The sequence below is a fragment of the Sebastes fasciatus genome, chromosome 16, assembly GCF_043250625.1.
Source record: "Sebastes fasciatus isolate fSebFas1 chromosome 16, fSebFas1.pri, whole genome shotgun sequence".
Lineage (NCBI taxonomy): Eukaryota > Metazoa > Chordata > Actinopteri > Perciformes > Sebastidae > Sebastes > Sebastes fasciatus.
In genome coordinates, this window is record NC_133810.1 from 8,529,102 (window position 1) to 8,545,918 (window position 16,817).

The 16,817-nt window shown below is 42.9% G+C and overlaps 1 protein-coding gene across 2 annotated transcripts in view; it reads left to right on the forward strand.

The window, feature by feature from the left end:
- Positions 1-16,817, forward strand: part of fnip1 (folliculin interacting protein 1) — a 41,539-nt gene that overhangs the window by 13,838 nt on the left and 10,884 nt on the right. Inside the window, exons 2-11 of one of the 2 annotated variants that reach the window (XM_074610901.1) lie at positions 2,389-2,518; positions 6,879-7,016; positions 7,261-7,361; positions 7,604-7,678; positions 8,008-8,099; positions 9,164-9,247; positions 11,797-11,868; positions 14,289-14,424; positions 15,334-15,535; positions 15,961-16,046. In XM_074610901.1, the coding sequence (XP_074467002.1) occupies positions 2,389-2,518; positions 6,879-7,016; positions 7,261-7,361; positions 7,604-7,678; positions 8,008-8,099; positions 9,164-9,247; positions 11,797-11,868; positions 14,289-14,424; positions 15,334-15,535; positions 15,961-16,046 (1,116 nt within the window). The remainder of the gene's footprint in view (positions 1-2,388; positions 2,519-6,878; positions 7,017-7,260; positions 7,362-7,603; positions 7,679-8,007; positions 8,100-9,163; positions 9,248-11,796; positions 11,869-14,288; positions 14,425-15,333; positions 15,536-15,960; positions 16,047-16,817) is intronic. The other variant, XM_074610903.1, reaches the window with a different exon arrangement.

Here is a 16,817-nt window from a genome sequence, read left to right on the forward strand (position 1 = left end):
AAGGCCCCATCTGACAGATTACTTTGGTTTGACAACTTAACACTGCAGCACATGACTCCCTCCCTCCTACTACCCTGCAAGACTGAATCATTTTGCCCCCAAGAATGCTGCCCACATTTTGACACCAGTGTTTGGTAAATAGTAGCTCACATGCAAGGAAATGTACACATAGACTCTCTCTCTCTTACACACACACACCAACACAAAGGTATTCCCTGCTCTGTCAAGGCTCACTGACCAACAACATAAATGCTGTTTTTGAATGCGGGCTTGCGTGTGCTATTTTGTTGGCAAGTGAAATGGACTTAACTGTTCCTTTTCCACCCCTCCCCACCAAGCCATTTACTATAAACACTTGCGTTTGGGGACGATCCCTGCTCCCAAATAAAAGGCTATATTTAGGTCCAGCTTTGTGTCCATCTGCCTGACCCATCTATCCATCTGGTCAGACAGAAATCCTCGACCGTCTCTCTGTCAATCCAATCCCCTGTCATCTTTATAGACCCTACTAAATCAACCAGGGACCGAGTTTCCCCGAACAGCACAGGGGAGTGCCAAGGTCCACTGAAGGCCTGCTAGTGCCCCTCGGTAAAATGTGAATATGCAACAACATCCTTCACTACATTACCTGAGATGACCGGCATTAATAAGTTGAGCTGAATGAAACCGCAGGTTACCTAGCAACAGTGAAAGAGCAGTGGCTGCCAGTAAAAACGGCTCAACTGTTACTGTTGGACAGTGTTTCCTTCCTGAAGAAATGTACCACTACTAAAGTCTATATCAGTTTAAAATCTAATACCACAAATCTCCAAAATGGCTATAAATTAGGGCTGTCAGTCGATTCAAATATTGAATCGCATGATTGTCCATGATTCATTGTGATTGATCGCAAATTAATCGCGCATCTTTGTCCTCTCCTGTAGCTAGTTGATTTAAAAAAAATAATTTAGTTACAGCCTCAGGAGGGACAATAGATAATACAGTGGCTCTTCACTCCACAATTACATGAATAATGATGCTCATTGCCTTGAGTGAAGTATAAATGATGACTCAACTCAGTGGAGCTGCAGATGGGTTATACTGGGTCACATGTGTAACTGAATGTAGTGCAGGGAGGAGCTGCAAACACAATATGCAAATATTACTTGTATTATTAAGGGAAAAGTATTGTATTCAATTTCTTGTCTGTCGTGGATTAAATCAGCCGACTGAGCGTCTGGAGTGGCAGCTTGTTATCTGGGTACCCTGTAAATCTGTAGTGGTGGACGGGTTGGGGTAGTAGGTTGGCTCGATCTCTACTGGTTTAGGTATGAGATGGATGAATGGTAGCTATGGCATGGAGTCCGTTGGCTCTGCCATGTCCACTGGGAGGGATGGGAGGGCTTAAACAGATTTATTTAAAGCTTGTACATCGTGTCTACCTTTTCCGTCCCGCTCAGAGCGAAGCCAGGTTCTTGGTAATATGGATATATGTCAGATACCAAGCAGAAATTGGGTACTTGAACCTCCACTACGGCTTAAATATATTCCACAACAAAATCAGTTTTTAACAAAAAATATCAGCTTCAAAGAGAAACCATCAATTTTACACATCAATGTCTGTATACAGGTCCTTTGGGGAGTACTACTGCATATGTGAAAAAAGTTGTATAAAGTATTTTGTGGCTCCAGACGAAGCTGCGCAAAATCTGATAAATGCTGAAGTTGCAATGGAACGAACAATTGACTTTCACTTCTTGGCCATATATATTCTTTGACTGAACTGTCAGTGGCCAAGTTGCATTGTTGTTGATGTAGGCGCCAGGTTTGGAGAAGGAAAGGATGTGATATCTCTGGTTTTGCTGCATCCGTTTATATATATATATATTTTTTAACTGTCCATTGTGAGTACGACAATGTTATAGAGTGCAATGGCAAATCTGTGAATCTCAATCTCTTTTTAAGTAGTCCGGTTATTAATATAGTTCTTTATTCTGATGTGAAAAGTATTTTGACTTTAACAACTCATAGGGTTCATTGAATAACTGCAGTTATTACTCAGAATGGGTATTTACAGTGGATAAAGTTGTATTGTTGCTCTACTGCTTCTTCAGTACTATGCAGCACCAGATTGTTTTGTTACTGGAGCACGACCTCGTTGTCTCTAATGTGCAGATATCCTGGAAAAAAAGATGTTGAAAGAATATGTGAGATATTTACTCACTTTTCCTCTTCAATCTGTTTCATCCCTTTGACCTCTGCAGCTTTGTCAGCAGGTTATTTGTACTAATTGTATTATTTTCTCTCACTCTCCCACCCCCCATCTGTCTATTCCTCCATCACTTTGCTGTCTCCATCTTCACTCCCTCTTTTGATCCCTCCTTTCTTACCATTCTTCTTTCCATCTAGCTGGCCGATCCCCCAGCTGGAGCCCAGTCAGATCCGGCTGATAGTGTACCAGGACTGCGAGAGGCGCGGCAGAAATGTCCTCTTCGACTCCAATGCCAAAAAGAGGGGCACGGAGGAAACTCCCATCACCGTGAGTCACATGTTTGTTTTGTGTGTGTGTTGTCATTTGTAGGCCTATCCTTGGATTTGTAGATGGTTATGAACAAACACCGTTTGTTACTGTTCTTGTCGTAATGTCAGAGGTCAACTGATGCAGTAGAGTAGATGCAGGTTCTATTTAAAAGTCTGAAAATTTAAAAGATTTCCTTGCGAACATCTAATGTAGAACAGGGTTCAATTTCACATTCCTGAACAGCTTTCCTGTTTCCCCTTTTCTCATCCTGCCTATTTACTATACTTTGTCTTCATCAGCGTTATTCAGTCAGAGGTACCTTTTGTTTCTTTTTTATTCAATTCAATAAAAGCTTTTACAGTGTTATATTTGGCGTTCTTTAATCTGCAGAACTTTTGACCATTAAAGCTCGCAGACAGCCACAATAGATGATCAAAGATAAGAGTAGAGATGCGGGCACAAACATAGAGAACAGAGGCGTGACATGCAACAGAAGTCATGTGACTGTTTCATGATGTTCAGAAGCCACAAGCTGCACCTTATCCTGCTTATCCTGCAGGACGCCTCACTGCCCCACAGTGAACGGCGTCTGACTGAGGGATCAAGAGTGGAAGGCAGGGAATGTGTCCCTTTGGACGGTGTGCAAGTCCTGTCTGTGGGTGTGTGTTTTTTTTTGAGTCACACGTTTAGAAACTTAATTTCTTATTTATTTAAATGTCAGTAGTGAATAATAGAATTCCTATTGCTATTATTTAGGGCTGTCAAAGTTAATGCGATAATAACGCGTTTACGCAAATTTGTTTTAACGCCACTCTTTTCTTATTTCTCAATGCAACTTGGGATTTTTAGCCTTAGCGGGCTCAGTTTAAAAGCTATAGAGAAGATACTGATATCATATGAAACTAGAAAACCGGAGTAATCCATTGGTAACCATGTCATACTAGCTCGTCACAAAGGAGGCTAAATAATGCTCCAAACTTGCGCTAAATTGGCGAGGAAAATGGGTTCCTATGGGTACGCACGAGTCTCCCCTTCACAGACATGTCCACTTTATGATAATCACATGCAGTTTGGGGCGAATCATATTAATTTACGACTTATCATAATTAACTACGGACAATCATGCGATTAATCACGATTAAATATTTAATATCGATTGACAGCCCTACTATTATTATTTGAATGTTTCTATAGGTTTGTAGGATTCAATTAATAGATTTAATTACACAGAGTGCGTCATTCATCAAGTTTTATTTTCTTTGCAGTTTCTAAAACAAAACGTCCGGTCCCCTGTTGGCTCAATGGATGCCAAAAAGGCTTGTGATCAAATTTCCAGGGCGAGGCTGCCCTGAAGGCAGATATCACCTTAAGCACTGTGACACTATGTCACACAGGTCGTCTTTTGGTGTTAATTGTCAACACACCCATCTTAGCCAGTTGATGACGATGATGTGTGTGCAACTATAGCTTTCAAACATGTCAGTCATGACAGCTTTAGGCATACTCCTCCATTTCGCATACTGCACCTGCCAGCTGATTTTTTCCCCCCCAACAAACGGTGACACACTGTACCCACTCTTTTTTAATTTTGAGTAACATGCCTAATATCTTCATAACGCTGCTGTATGTTGCTGTCTGACCCAGACCGGTTTGTTCTGGAGATCTTATCTCCAATAATAATAGCCTCAGCTGACAGCTCATGTGTAAACAGCATTCTTTCATCCTCACATGACAGCCTATGTCACTCACTGTCTGTCCTTCTCTGTGTCTCTGTCTGTCTTCGTCCGTCTCTGCTCTGGTCTCACCCTCTCTAAATTATCCTCGCACTCTGCATCTTCCTCCTCTAATTCTGTCTCTCTTTAGTGTCCTGATTACTGTCCTGCTTCTGTAACTTAATCTGGTTATCTCTGTCTTTCCTACATTATCTCACTCTTTACCTTTATTTATCTTTACCTGTCTGCCCTTCTGTCTCTATCTACCCAAATCCTCTTTCACTCTTTAACATCCCTCTCCATTTAGAAAATGCATGCTTTCTCTACTTCTCTTCCTGAATCTCTCTTTACCTGTCTCTAGATCTCTCTAGCCCCTTTCTTTGTTTTTGTTCCTTTACTCCCTGCCATACTCAGCCTGTCTTCGTAGTGTCTCGCAGTTTCTTAACCTTGTCACTCTACACCTCCCTGTCTTTTTCTCTCATCACGCCTCTTCCACCTCCATCTCACTTGTCTTTTTTTGCTTCCTCATTGACCTGTCTCTCTTTTTTTCTGACCAGGTTTTTCTCTGTATTGCTTCACCTTCTCTTGTCTGCCTGTCCATCTTCCTCATTATCATGTCCGTAACCTTGCAATCACACAGAAACACACAGACACACACTCCTCCTGCTGTCTTACAACACTCTCACATTGAAAATTGTCTGTTTGCTCCAATTTCTCAACTCATTCACGTGGATTTACTGAAACTCTACACTTGGATTGGACTAGTGCCAGATATAGAACCGCAGTAAAAAGAGTTATGAAGCGTGTGTGTGTGTATGTGTGTTAGATGAGACAAAATAAGATAATGCATATGCCTACATTTTGGTGCATTCTGCATCGTTAGGGCTTTGCCAGCTACTGTGTGACTTCTATCACATGATGGCTGTTTTTTTGTTGTTTTTTTGTCCACTCATAGGAATTAATTTTTGAGACATAAACAGCAAGAACAAGCAAAAGCACAGAGGGTCAAGAGAGAATGAGGAATAGACAAACAAGGGATGAATTTAGCATGCATGTGATGGGTGAGAAAGAGTTAGGAATGAAGAAAAGGGGGGGTTGGTTGGGAAAGAATAAAATGTGAGGAAATATGGAGCTAGAGAAGAAGAAAGATCTGGTCCAGGAAAGAAATAGTGATGTTAGAAGAGAGAAAGAAAGCTGCAGGAATTAGAGAGGGATGAAGTTGGAGTGGTGGAGGGAGGGAGGCGGAGGATGATTGCAGTGCAGCTCGCTCACGAGTTCCCGAAAGAGTCATATGACTGGCAGTCACATGCTGCTGGCCTCTGTGTACACACCTCACACTGCACTGCAGCGGACACACACACCCATGTACACACTCAAATACATTCTCGCTCAGACTCAGCGTGGCAGCATTAGCATGAGGACGTGTGTGTGTGTGAATAAAATTTAGTGCACAACAAGTTGTATACATGTTTACAGTGTTTAGTGATGTACTTTAAAAGAGCAGAATGAACAAAAACAATCATCTTTCCTCCTCTGTCTGCTTTCCTTCTCTCATTTCATTCTGTTTCTCCGTCTCGTTTTCCCCTTCCTCTCTCTTCCTCTCCGACATTGGCAGCGACAGTGGTTTCAAGTGAGCCATTACCAGAGCCTAGCTAAAAAACACAGCCACACACACACCCACACACACACACACACACACACACACACACACACACAGACACACACAGACACACACACCCTCCCCCTCCGCTCCCTGCCCTCCCAAATGCATTCCTCTTGAATAGGCTGCCAAGTTAAGAAGGCACATGACACACAGGCTGATTGAGCTCACATTGCTTTTCGTTTGCTGTTTACACAAGTGCCTCTGGATCAGGTTTCTATGGATTTTGACCTGAACAATTCAACTTCATTTTATGTTTTTCCATGAAAAAGTTTACTTGATATGGAACAGTGTATTTATTTTATATTTGTGACTTGTTAAAATGTCAGGGCATCAGGGTGGGATTAGACAGAAAATGGGACTTTTTATAGGTGTAGTCGGTTTCTCTCATGTTTATGTTAGCCGAGGCCTCCATAACTGAAATCCCCCTGCAATAAAACCCTCTTGTCTTTGTTATCTGCTCCCACGTGTATGGGCTGTTCCCACATTAAAGCCTTGTAAGAACGAAACGCATAAATGTCTACATCTGTCTTGGTGACTTCATGTGCACAAAACAGCTTCAGGTTCCAGCTCATTTTTGTTGCATTAACTGTTGCACATTCTTTTTGTTTTTTTATTGTTTAGTCCCTAAGTATTTACAAGGATTAGAAGTAAATAAGCAACTTTAGAAGTTTAGTCAGTGCTGCTGAATGTACTTAGTCAAAAGGAGAGCATTTTTGTAGACTTCTCCATGTTTGGAAGGAAAAGGAAAAACTCAACTTTGCTGGTATATGATGGAAGTAGGTAGTATGCTTTGTACTCTACCAGATGTTTCAGATGCTGCTAAAGTTTGTTTACTTCCTTAACAGCAATGAAAAGGTCAAATCTATGTGGGCATAAAACCGGGATTGTGCCTTTAAGTGAATTGTGATTTTCTGATGTAACTCGAACCTTCTGCAGAGTTAAATGAGCCTGTGTCCACGGTATCTGGCCTGTAATACTCTATGTTTTATTTATTACCCCATAGAGCACCGAGGGCCAGGCGAAGATGTTCGGGAAATGCTGCCAGCTCCGTCCGACTGGAGGCAGCAGCAGCTCCCTGGACAGCTCCTCCTCCTGCACCTCGGAAACCAAGGAAACTAAGGAGCAGGGCATCCGCTTCCAGGTAACACTTATCTCCTACTTGCGTGCACATTTTAAATATTTACTCCCTTGCAGTTATTTATATGCATACCCATACATTCACAGCTGCATAAGCAGGTATACTGTATGCACAAAACGCTCACATATACACTGTAGACTGCACGTATATACTTCCAGGTCCAGTAGGAGTAACTTTGCTAAACTGTGTTCATTGCTCTTTAAGGGTAACCACATAAAATGTGCTCCTCCTCTCGTCTCCTTTGCAGGGTTCGAGGTGTTCGTCCGATGTGGTAATGCTGGGGGAAATGATGTTTGGCTCTGTGGCTATGAGCTACAAAGGTTCCACGCTAAAAATCCACCAGATCAGGTAATGACAATAGGGATGCATCAGTGGCTTTTTCCTCACACATCCTTTGAAACATCTGCAGTGGAAAAGGGAGAACAATCCCATTTGCTTTGGCTTTCAGTACTATATTTTGGGTTTATTTGAAAAACTTTGTTTGAATGTGGGTGATAGAAGAAGAGACAAATGAGGTCAGGTGTGAAAGACGCACAAACGTGCACAAGAACAAGCTGATGATCTTTGTCCCTACGCTATCGTTCTATCAGATCGCCGCCTCAGCTGATGCTGAGTAAGGTGTTCACCGCCAGGACGGGAGGCAGTGTGTACGGCAGCCTCAACACGTAAGCGCACACACACACACTCTTATCAACACGCACTTCTCGCTCTGATTCCTGTGGCAGCTTGTTCTATTAGCCCCAGCACATGCAGATACACTCTCATCTTTCTCTCCATCTGTCTTGGATATTGTCTGTATTCCCTGTTTATGCCAACTAGGGATACTGTCTGTCTGTTTCTCAGTGTCTTTCTGTCTCTCTTCATCTAGTTGAACAACACTCTTTCTCCATAGTCTCATACAAACTTGCATACGGTGTATATATACAGTATAATTGTGTTATGGGTGCACATAAACCTCCTAACTTTTACTCCTGCTTTTTCTGATGTTGCGCAGGTTACAGGACAGCCTAGAGTTCATTGGACAGGACGGCAACACGCTAAGGCCCGATCAAAACACCGGGCCCAACAGTCTCCTGGGGAATATAGGTAACAACAGAAACCCAGTGCCAAACCAAACCCTCTATATCCACCAATGACAGTCCTGTTTCTTTTCAGTTCACTTGTGATGTGTAAGTCGAAAGTGGGTGAAATGTTTGTTTTTGTTTTGATCATAGCCAGACACTCAGTGTAGTTACTTTCTTCTTGAAACAACTTATACGACCACATACTCAATCTTATTTAGTTTCTTATGTTGCCTCAGTAACTGTCGAGAAAAATAACCCCCAAACAACTTAAAAGAGGAATACTTGACTCTATGGTATATTGTGTGTATTTACAGTTTAAGACTAAGTGCAACTTGCAGTTGAAGTGCTGGGTAGAACTGTGAGGAATCAGCTGATTTCGTTTCTGGCTTTTCTGACTCTTTAACATTCCTGTTTGAATACAAACCAGGCTGGATAGACTCTGCCAACAGCTCTCCCTCACTGCTCGCCGACACTAAACCTCGTGAGCAGTTGGAGGATGTTCAAACCAGCCGTGCAAGCACAAGTTTTTTCTCAGGAAATTTGCACAACCCACTGTTATCTAATCAAACTCTCTTAGCAGTATATCTCTGTCGTAACTCATCCCTGAAACTCATGATGACTCTACTTGTTACTCGTGGTGTATCTGAAGAACTGAAACCAAACACCCTGCTAAGTCTGGCTTAGATTATGACCCAATAGAAAGAATATGTCAAAAACAATATAAAGAACTGTTGGCAAATTCAATCCTTTTGTGCATTTTCTCTGTCATCCTCACAGAAAAGACAAAAACGATCAGGGATGTAAAGTCTGTCATAGTTTATTAGTTTGATTAGCTGTGTTTTCTGTGAGTGATACCAGCCTTCTTGTTTGCTTGTGTAACTGACTGACCTTCCAGATGGTCATTATTTCATTCCTGACTAAAAAGCTCCTGTAACTCAGTTGTTTACTACGAGGTGTTCGGACTACAGGAGGCACCCAGCTTTCCTCCTTACTCATTCACTAACCACGGTCAATGTTTTTTTTTTTTTGTCTTTGTCCCTCTTCCTCCCTTTCTCCTTTTTCCATGTTTTTGTTTGTGCTGCGCAGGATTTTCTCAGCTCTGCAGCCCTCGACGGGCCTTCTCTGAACAGGGCCCTCTGCGCCTCATCAAGAGCGCATCTTTCTTTTCAGGTTGGCGCTTAAAAACTGGCCATGACTGATGTGTGCCAGTTGCATGCGTGTGTGTGTGTGTGTGTGTAGAGGCTGTAGTTGCAGTGGTAGTAGTGTTCGTACAGGCCTTGACTCTCAGCGGCTGCATGCCTGTGTGGTGATTCTTACACTAGAAACGGTAGCAGTAGTCACAGCATGCAACATCACAGCACGCCTGTAAATAACTTGGGTCAGATAGATGCATGCAGAAACTGCTCCCACCAGACATGTGCCTGATGTCTTCTTGTCTAACTTAGTTCATTTGGACAGGTGATGACATTTGGATTCAAATCCAAGTGGCTCCAAATAACTGTGAAAATGCCGTTCTCTGCCCTGCTCCAAGACAAGGCCTTGAAATTGGCAGTGACTCTAAATGGCATAAACTGCCACTTAGTAAATCACAGAGGGATGTGTGTACTGCTTCAAACACCATCTGCTCTGTTGTTTTCCTAATGGCAGTGTCAAATAAGACAAACTCTCCCATCCGCCATAAAGTTTTCTCAAACAAATCATAAAATATATCTGCCAGAACTATCTGACCCAGGCCTGCAGGTGTGTGACGCACGCTGAAATGGTGTGCATGGGTTCTCACTGGTGTCGGTGGCTATAGTTCTAGTTCGTTTTTTGCAGTTCCTTCTCCACCTTCTGTCTGTGTTCTTCACTCACATACTTTTACTAACATGTCTTTGCCAGTGACTGTGATACTTGGGCAATGATTTTAGTCTTTTATGTGCATTTTAACCATCACCTATGACAACATCTTCAGTGTTCTGCCAGTATTTAGAGGCTGTGCTTCTGTAAGCTTTCTTTTTCTTCCTTATAAACTTTTTAATGAGGCAGTAAAAATTCGCCTGAGCATGCATGAACATCCTCGCTAACATCCATACAGTTAAACACAGTCTGCTGCGGGGCCGCTGAGCCACTGCACCTGAGCAGCTGGTGGGGAAATGCCTTGTTCAAGGGCACCTTGGCGGTAGTTTGTTGAAGGAAAAAGGAAACAGTGACTTCCACTTTCTCTGCTTTATGTAAACCAGTTATATTTCAGTCACTTCCTAAAATGCTGTGCAGAGTGTGGGTGGGCACAGTGGGGAATCCTCAGACATCTATTACCGCCAGTGACACGCACTAAAAACCGGTTCTTTACAGCCGGCTGTTAGTTTAGGAAGCGCTTGATTTGATATGCAGCAGAGTTCTGCTATGAGCTGAGCACGCTGCATCTTAAACATCAATATCGCAGTCGATCATGTTCATTTAATTATAGGGAGCCAAAATCATGATTGCGATTTAATACACAATTAATTGTGCAGCTGCAACTGTGCTAACTATACTACATTAAGCTCAAATTCCCATCATACATTATATCATGCTGATCAGAGAGCCTTTGTCAGAAGTACTCAGTGTTTATTCCTCCCTCCCTGTCTCTCATTAGGCGGGAGGGGGGGGGTAAAACCTCTGCTCTTGCTTTAGTAGTGGTGAGTTTTATAAAAAGAGCCTCTCCCTGCGCCATGCTGCTTACCCACAATCCTATTCAGGGCACCCTTAGGTTGGCATGGCACGTAGTTATGCCAATGTTGGTATGGTCGTGAAGCACACAGTGTGCCTCTAATGCTTTGCAACAAAAGCCCATGTTGATTTACTCATTAATCATTTCCATCAGAACTACGCATTCAACTGCACATTGAAACGCTGCATGTGTGGTTTTCACACCTCTCTGCTGTGAGAAGATGCATTGCCATTTTTCCCATTTTACGCCAACGCGTTGACAAGAAGGACATTTGAGAGCAAGCGAACGGGCTCGATGACATCCATAATACGGTGTCCGTTGTAGAAAGTTCGATCAAAGCTGTAGCAGCTGCTGTAGATCGTGACAGAGAGTGAGTCAGTGAGCAACAGTCCATTACAACAGTAGTGCTTTTTTTATTTGTTTTGGTTGTGGCACCTCCTGATCTTGGAGTTACAAAACAAAGGGTGCACAAACAGCATGAGGATCAATCAGTAACAGCGATTTCACAGTAGGTATTAGTCCAACACCGAGCCTTCATCGCGGTGACCTCACACGTAGGAGTTGTATAGTTCATAGTCTAATTGTGATAGAGATGTTTTTAATAAGCCACCAGGCCTTTGTGATGCAATCACTGGTCAGGCTATAGCAAGAACAACTTCTTTCCTGGTTGTAAGTCCCACAGTTGTATGTAGTAAAAAGAATGGTTGCAGTCCTTAGACATGTTTGTAGAGTAGAAGAGCACTACAAGGCTCTGACTTGGTGGTGATAAGAGCATCCTCAGCATGCCCAGTGCTGCATTTTGTTGATTACATTTTGTGTTTCTCACATGTTGTTTTTTGTCTCATCCCTCTCCTTTCCTTTCCCTCTTCCTCTTCATCTAACTTTTCCTTGATTTCCTTCTATCTCTCCTTTCTGTTTCTTTATGTCAACCACCAACCTTTGACCGCTGTCTCCCTCTGCCCTTCCCTCTTTACCCTTTACCCAACCTTTCAATTTCTCTGTCCATGCTCCTCATCTCTTCCTCCAGGCCACAGTCACCCCATGGACATGCCAGGCCGAGGGCTTCACGACGAGAGGGACAGCGGCATCGCCCGGTCAGGTAGGTTAATGAGACTACAGGAGCCAAATCCTGGATTGACCTACACTCAACACAGCCTGGCGTGCTTTCAGCACTACAGCTGAGCTTTGAATCGGGTTTACATTTATTCTTGTCAAGACCAAAGAGGTGAAGGAACAGAGAAGTGCAAGTCAGGAAATTATTGGTCTATTACGCTTCCCACTTTTGTGTCTCCTCCTTTTCAACTCAAACACAACATAGGCTCCAAATGTTTTCGATCTCTGGCTCTCCTCGTTTGCCCAAAACACGAATGATGCAGTTTATTTTTTTTATTAAAGCACTTTGTGGGTCAAAATAGTTGACCTTCTTTCACTTCACTGTTCAAGGTCAAGAGCGTGAACAGTTACATAAGCACTTTAACCGGTGGTGTTTAAGCTGCGACTTCACTAATGTGGTATGCGGACACACATGCATGCAGTTTTCCATTCATTAAAACCACCCATAGGTGCACCCTCTCGAGGCTGACTGGGATGTGTGTGGAAAGAAAGGGTGATGCAGGTTAATAGAGACATACATTCCTCTCTCCACTGCCAGCTCTGAAATACGTTAAGTATTTTGACCTTAAACCACAAAGAAGGAAGATGATGCAGGGGTGGAAGACACTGGACTTTTTACAGGGTCTCTAGGGCCCGGAAAAACCTTGCGCAATGGAAACCGACCCCTGCTTTGCCCCTTACCCCCCCTCTACAAACACCACCATGCCCCAGTGGCATGGCTGGTATGAGGGGAATTGTACTTTCTGTTCAAACCCGGGTCACATGCAGCAGATTAAATATAGCAGCTCTCAAAAGCTGCTACTAGTAAATGAGCTTCTAATTCAAGCCTCGTCCCCTCATCTCCACCCTCTCCACCTCCCTGCTGAGCTCTTTAGCAACCTGACACACACAAATATATACATGTCCCTCTGTGACATCCCGTCTACCTCTCGCCTTCTTTTACTATAGCTCCTCTGCTACTAGGGCTGTGTATTAGCAAGAATCTGGCGATACGATACGTATGATAATACAGGGGTAACGAATCAATACATTGCGATACTGTAAGCAAGATGACATATTGTGATTTCTTTCAAATCGTATAAAGAACACACCACCATATGTTTGACATTTGAGTAAAAAAAAGTCACTGTGCAATGGCTACTATGGGGACTAACATCATTACACATGAACACAATTGGATCCACAAGAGTCTCAGCTTTACAGTCCTACCCAATTTATATAATTTCAATACTGTTTAGAGACCCCCGTCTGCAGAAATATTCAAATACACCATTCTTGTATAGGTGAAAATAACACTTTATTCTGCATAGTTTTTGCCCCAAACTACATGTGATTATCATAAAGTGGGCATGTCTGTAAAGGGGAGACTCGTGGGTACCCATGGAACCCATTTGAAAAAGGCCATACCAGTTTTTCCTCACCAAGATTTAGCATAACTTTGTAGCATTATCTATCCTCCTTCGCGACATGCAAGTATGGCAAGGTTGATACCAGTGGATTCCTTAGCGTGCAAGCGTTATTTAGCGTTCTTCCCGACAAGCTAACATAATAAGGTTGGTACCAATGGATACCTTAGGTTTTTCTAGTTTCATATGATACCAGTATCTTCACCTTAGCTTTAAAACTGAGCCTGTTACAACCTCTGAAAGACAGAATAGCGTCCGGGTTTTTTATTTTTAAGAGGTTAAATAAAAATCAACACAACGTTTTGGAGAATCTTTACAGTATCGCAAAACATAATATCACGATACTCATGTATAACGATATTTACACCTTCTACCTACACCTCTCTAGCACAGTTTTATCGTCATACGTCATTCACCGACTCTCATTCACTCAGCCCACGAAGTTATCTCTCTTTATCTCTTCACACACCGTCTAAATGGTTCATGTGACCATTGATCAGTGTGTGTGGCCGGGGCTGTAAATAACTTAGTGATCAGGGCTTGTGTCCTGTGGGTTATGTGTGTGTGTGTGTGTGTCAGGGTAGGTTGTCATTAGCATGTCAGCCTGGTGTAAAGCCAGATAACTGTAGCATGTGACTGCTAGCAGGCGAACTGATATTAGATATCATATGAAAGCAGTGACACACTTGGGTGTGTTTTTGTGTATCTTTGTGTGCTGTATTTGTTTGACCTTTCAAGTTCTTTGTCTTAGTAAGAGCAGTTATTGTCCTCTAGATTTCTGTCTAGCTCTCTGTGTGTGTACATTGTGTCGTTCAGAGTGAGTAACCCTACGCACTTGTTGTCTGACTCACTCTTGTCCTTTTTCTCTTCTGTCACCCACCATTCCCTCCATCTGCTCCCTATTCCCTTCTGTTCTCCTTCTCCTCATTCTTGCTCTCTTAATTTCTCCATCCATCTTCTTCTCCTCCTCCACCTCCAATCCTTCTCTCCATCTCTGTAGCTTCTCTCAGCAGCCTGTTGATCACTCCCTTCCCGTCTCCTGGCTCCTCCCTGACCAGCAGCTGTGCGTCCAGTTACCAGCGCCGATGGCTCCGCAGCCAAACCACCAGCCTGGAAAACGGCGTCTTCCCCCGATGGTGAGACACATACAATCATACATGCACACGCCTGTGCAAGGTACATGTTCAAGTATTTCATACCTTTCATACCTTAAGCGTCTCCATCTCGTAAGCGGCACACTTAAGAGTATTGAAAGTGTCCCGCTTAGGTAAAGGAGACGCATGTTTAAACTCTGTGGCCTTTCCTGCACAACCTCCCAAACACACACTTAGAGGAGTCTCTCCCCATCGCCAACCCCTCCTCCATTTGTCTTCCCTGTTTACAGCCTCTGACAGGCTTTTATAAAGTTTATCCTGCTAGGACTTCCTCAGAATCCAGCAGGCAGCTGGGACAATGACACACACTGCTGCTATGCAATAATAACGAGAGCTCAGAAACACACATACACAGTCACGGTGCTGTGACTAGACAGGATGCTATGTTGGCCCGTCACTGTAAATGCAGCTGTCAGCCTCTGAGTGCTCTAATCTTCCAGGCGCTCCAGTTTAGCAGCAACAGAGCATCTTGTTTACCAGCTGCAACGGTAAAAAAAGGCCAGGATTAAAGGACTTTTGATATGTTTTCTTTGCTTAACAGAGGTGCCTAAGTATCTTTTTTCTGCTTAACTGTTGAAACAGGTAAAATGCTAATTGTATGTAGGATATTAACTGGTAAAATCTAAGCAGTAGGTAACAGTATTAACTACAAAAGTACAAGAAAGACACAAGGAGACCCTAAACAGCTTTATCAACTTTATTGAATATAGATATGTAGGTTTTCTTAAGGCACAAATGTTTCTTATATACTGGACCTGGCTGTATGCCAGTCTTTCTTCCAGTCTTTCTTTGGACGTTTGAGTAGCTGCACACACATTTCAGGCTTTCTAGGTTATATCGGATCTGCCTCTGCTCCGAAGTTGACTCCCCTGTCTACCCTATCCCGATCAGGTCAGTCGAGGAGAGCTTCAACATGTCTGACGAAAGCGGCGGACCAAACCTCGGCGTGGCTCGGAAGAAGAAGATTGCCATCGGGGTCATCTTCACGCTGTCCCCCAACCCTGAGGAGAACATCCGCTTCCAGGACTTCTTTTTCTCCCACTTCCCTCTCTTTGAAAGCCACATGAACAAACTCAAGAGCGCCATCGAACAGGTGAGTTAGTGTGTGTGACTGTGATTTCATAAGAGTTGTGTTTCTTGTCGATATTAGTTTTTATTAACTCCAAAGATTATTGTTTTGATGTGTTGTCCCTGACTGGCACTGTGAAGTTCAGCCTGTCAGTGAAATCTATTTAGCAGTGAGATATGAATAGTATCGAATGCAAACCTTAAACCCTTTGCTGTTGTAATGAGCACAGTTGCTGTCAGATTGACCGGTCAGGGGGTCATACCTTCTATACTATCTGCGGTTCTGTTTACTGGTGTCTGTTGTTGGCACCAAAACTCTGGATGTCTTCCAGTTTTACCCTGCATCCCTCTCTTCTCCCTCTCAAATTCATTGCTCCACCTTTCCTGTAACTTTGTTTGTCAGCTCCAGTGCCAAATATCTCAAAGTGCATGTGTGTTGTGTCATTTAAGGCCATGAAGATGAGTCGGCGGTCAGCTGATGCCAGCCAGAGGGCCTTGGCTTATAGCCGAATGGTGGACGGACTCAACGAGTTCAGGTTAGGCCACAACTCACATTCATTCTCTATGACACAGACGATAATCTTACATAATTAATGTTTTTCTTATTACTCTCACGACCAAACTTGCCGTAAACATGACATAAACACTGATGCTGTTGTTGAACGCACCTTAAAGCGTCGCTGACCTTTTAGGTATATCACATCACGTTATAATTTTATCATTTTATAACTGAGATTATCCTGCAATATAAAACACAAGGATTCAGCACTTTGGCATGAATTAGAACAACATGTTTCCCATGGGACAAAAACAGTCAGTTTTCTTAAGCCAGAATGTTCACTGTCTTTTTGCTGCGCGATTATTCTCAAACTCTCAAACACTCATTCTATTCCTGAGGTACATAGGAAGGTCTCCACATCATGGAGACTCTCATTTAAAATGTGTTTCCAGGAAATGGATGCTACATGTATCATTCACTTCGACGATATCAACCCTCACTGCACATCATGAGACAACTGTGTGGTTTACGGGATTTAGTTTCCTGGTAGTGAGGGAATGTTGGCAGGATATGATGCAGGAAAGGCAGGTGTGATAGAAAGAGAAAGGAGAGGTAAAGGACCTGTAAAATATTGCTCTGTCAAGGTGACAAGTAGCTGCTGCAATGGGGAAGGACGGAGGAAAAATAGACTTTAAAGTAGGCTTTTGACACATTATGTTATATCTTTCAAATCGATTCTTTTGAATTTGAATTTTTTTACTTTTTCCAAAGTAGGATTTGTCAAACTGGCAATTTTGATAGAATTTCT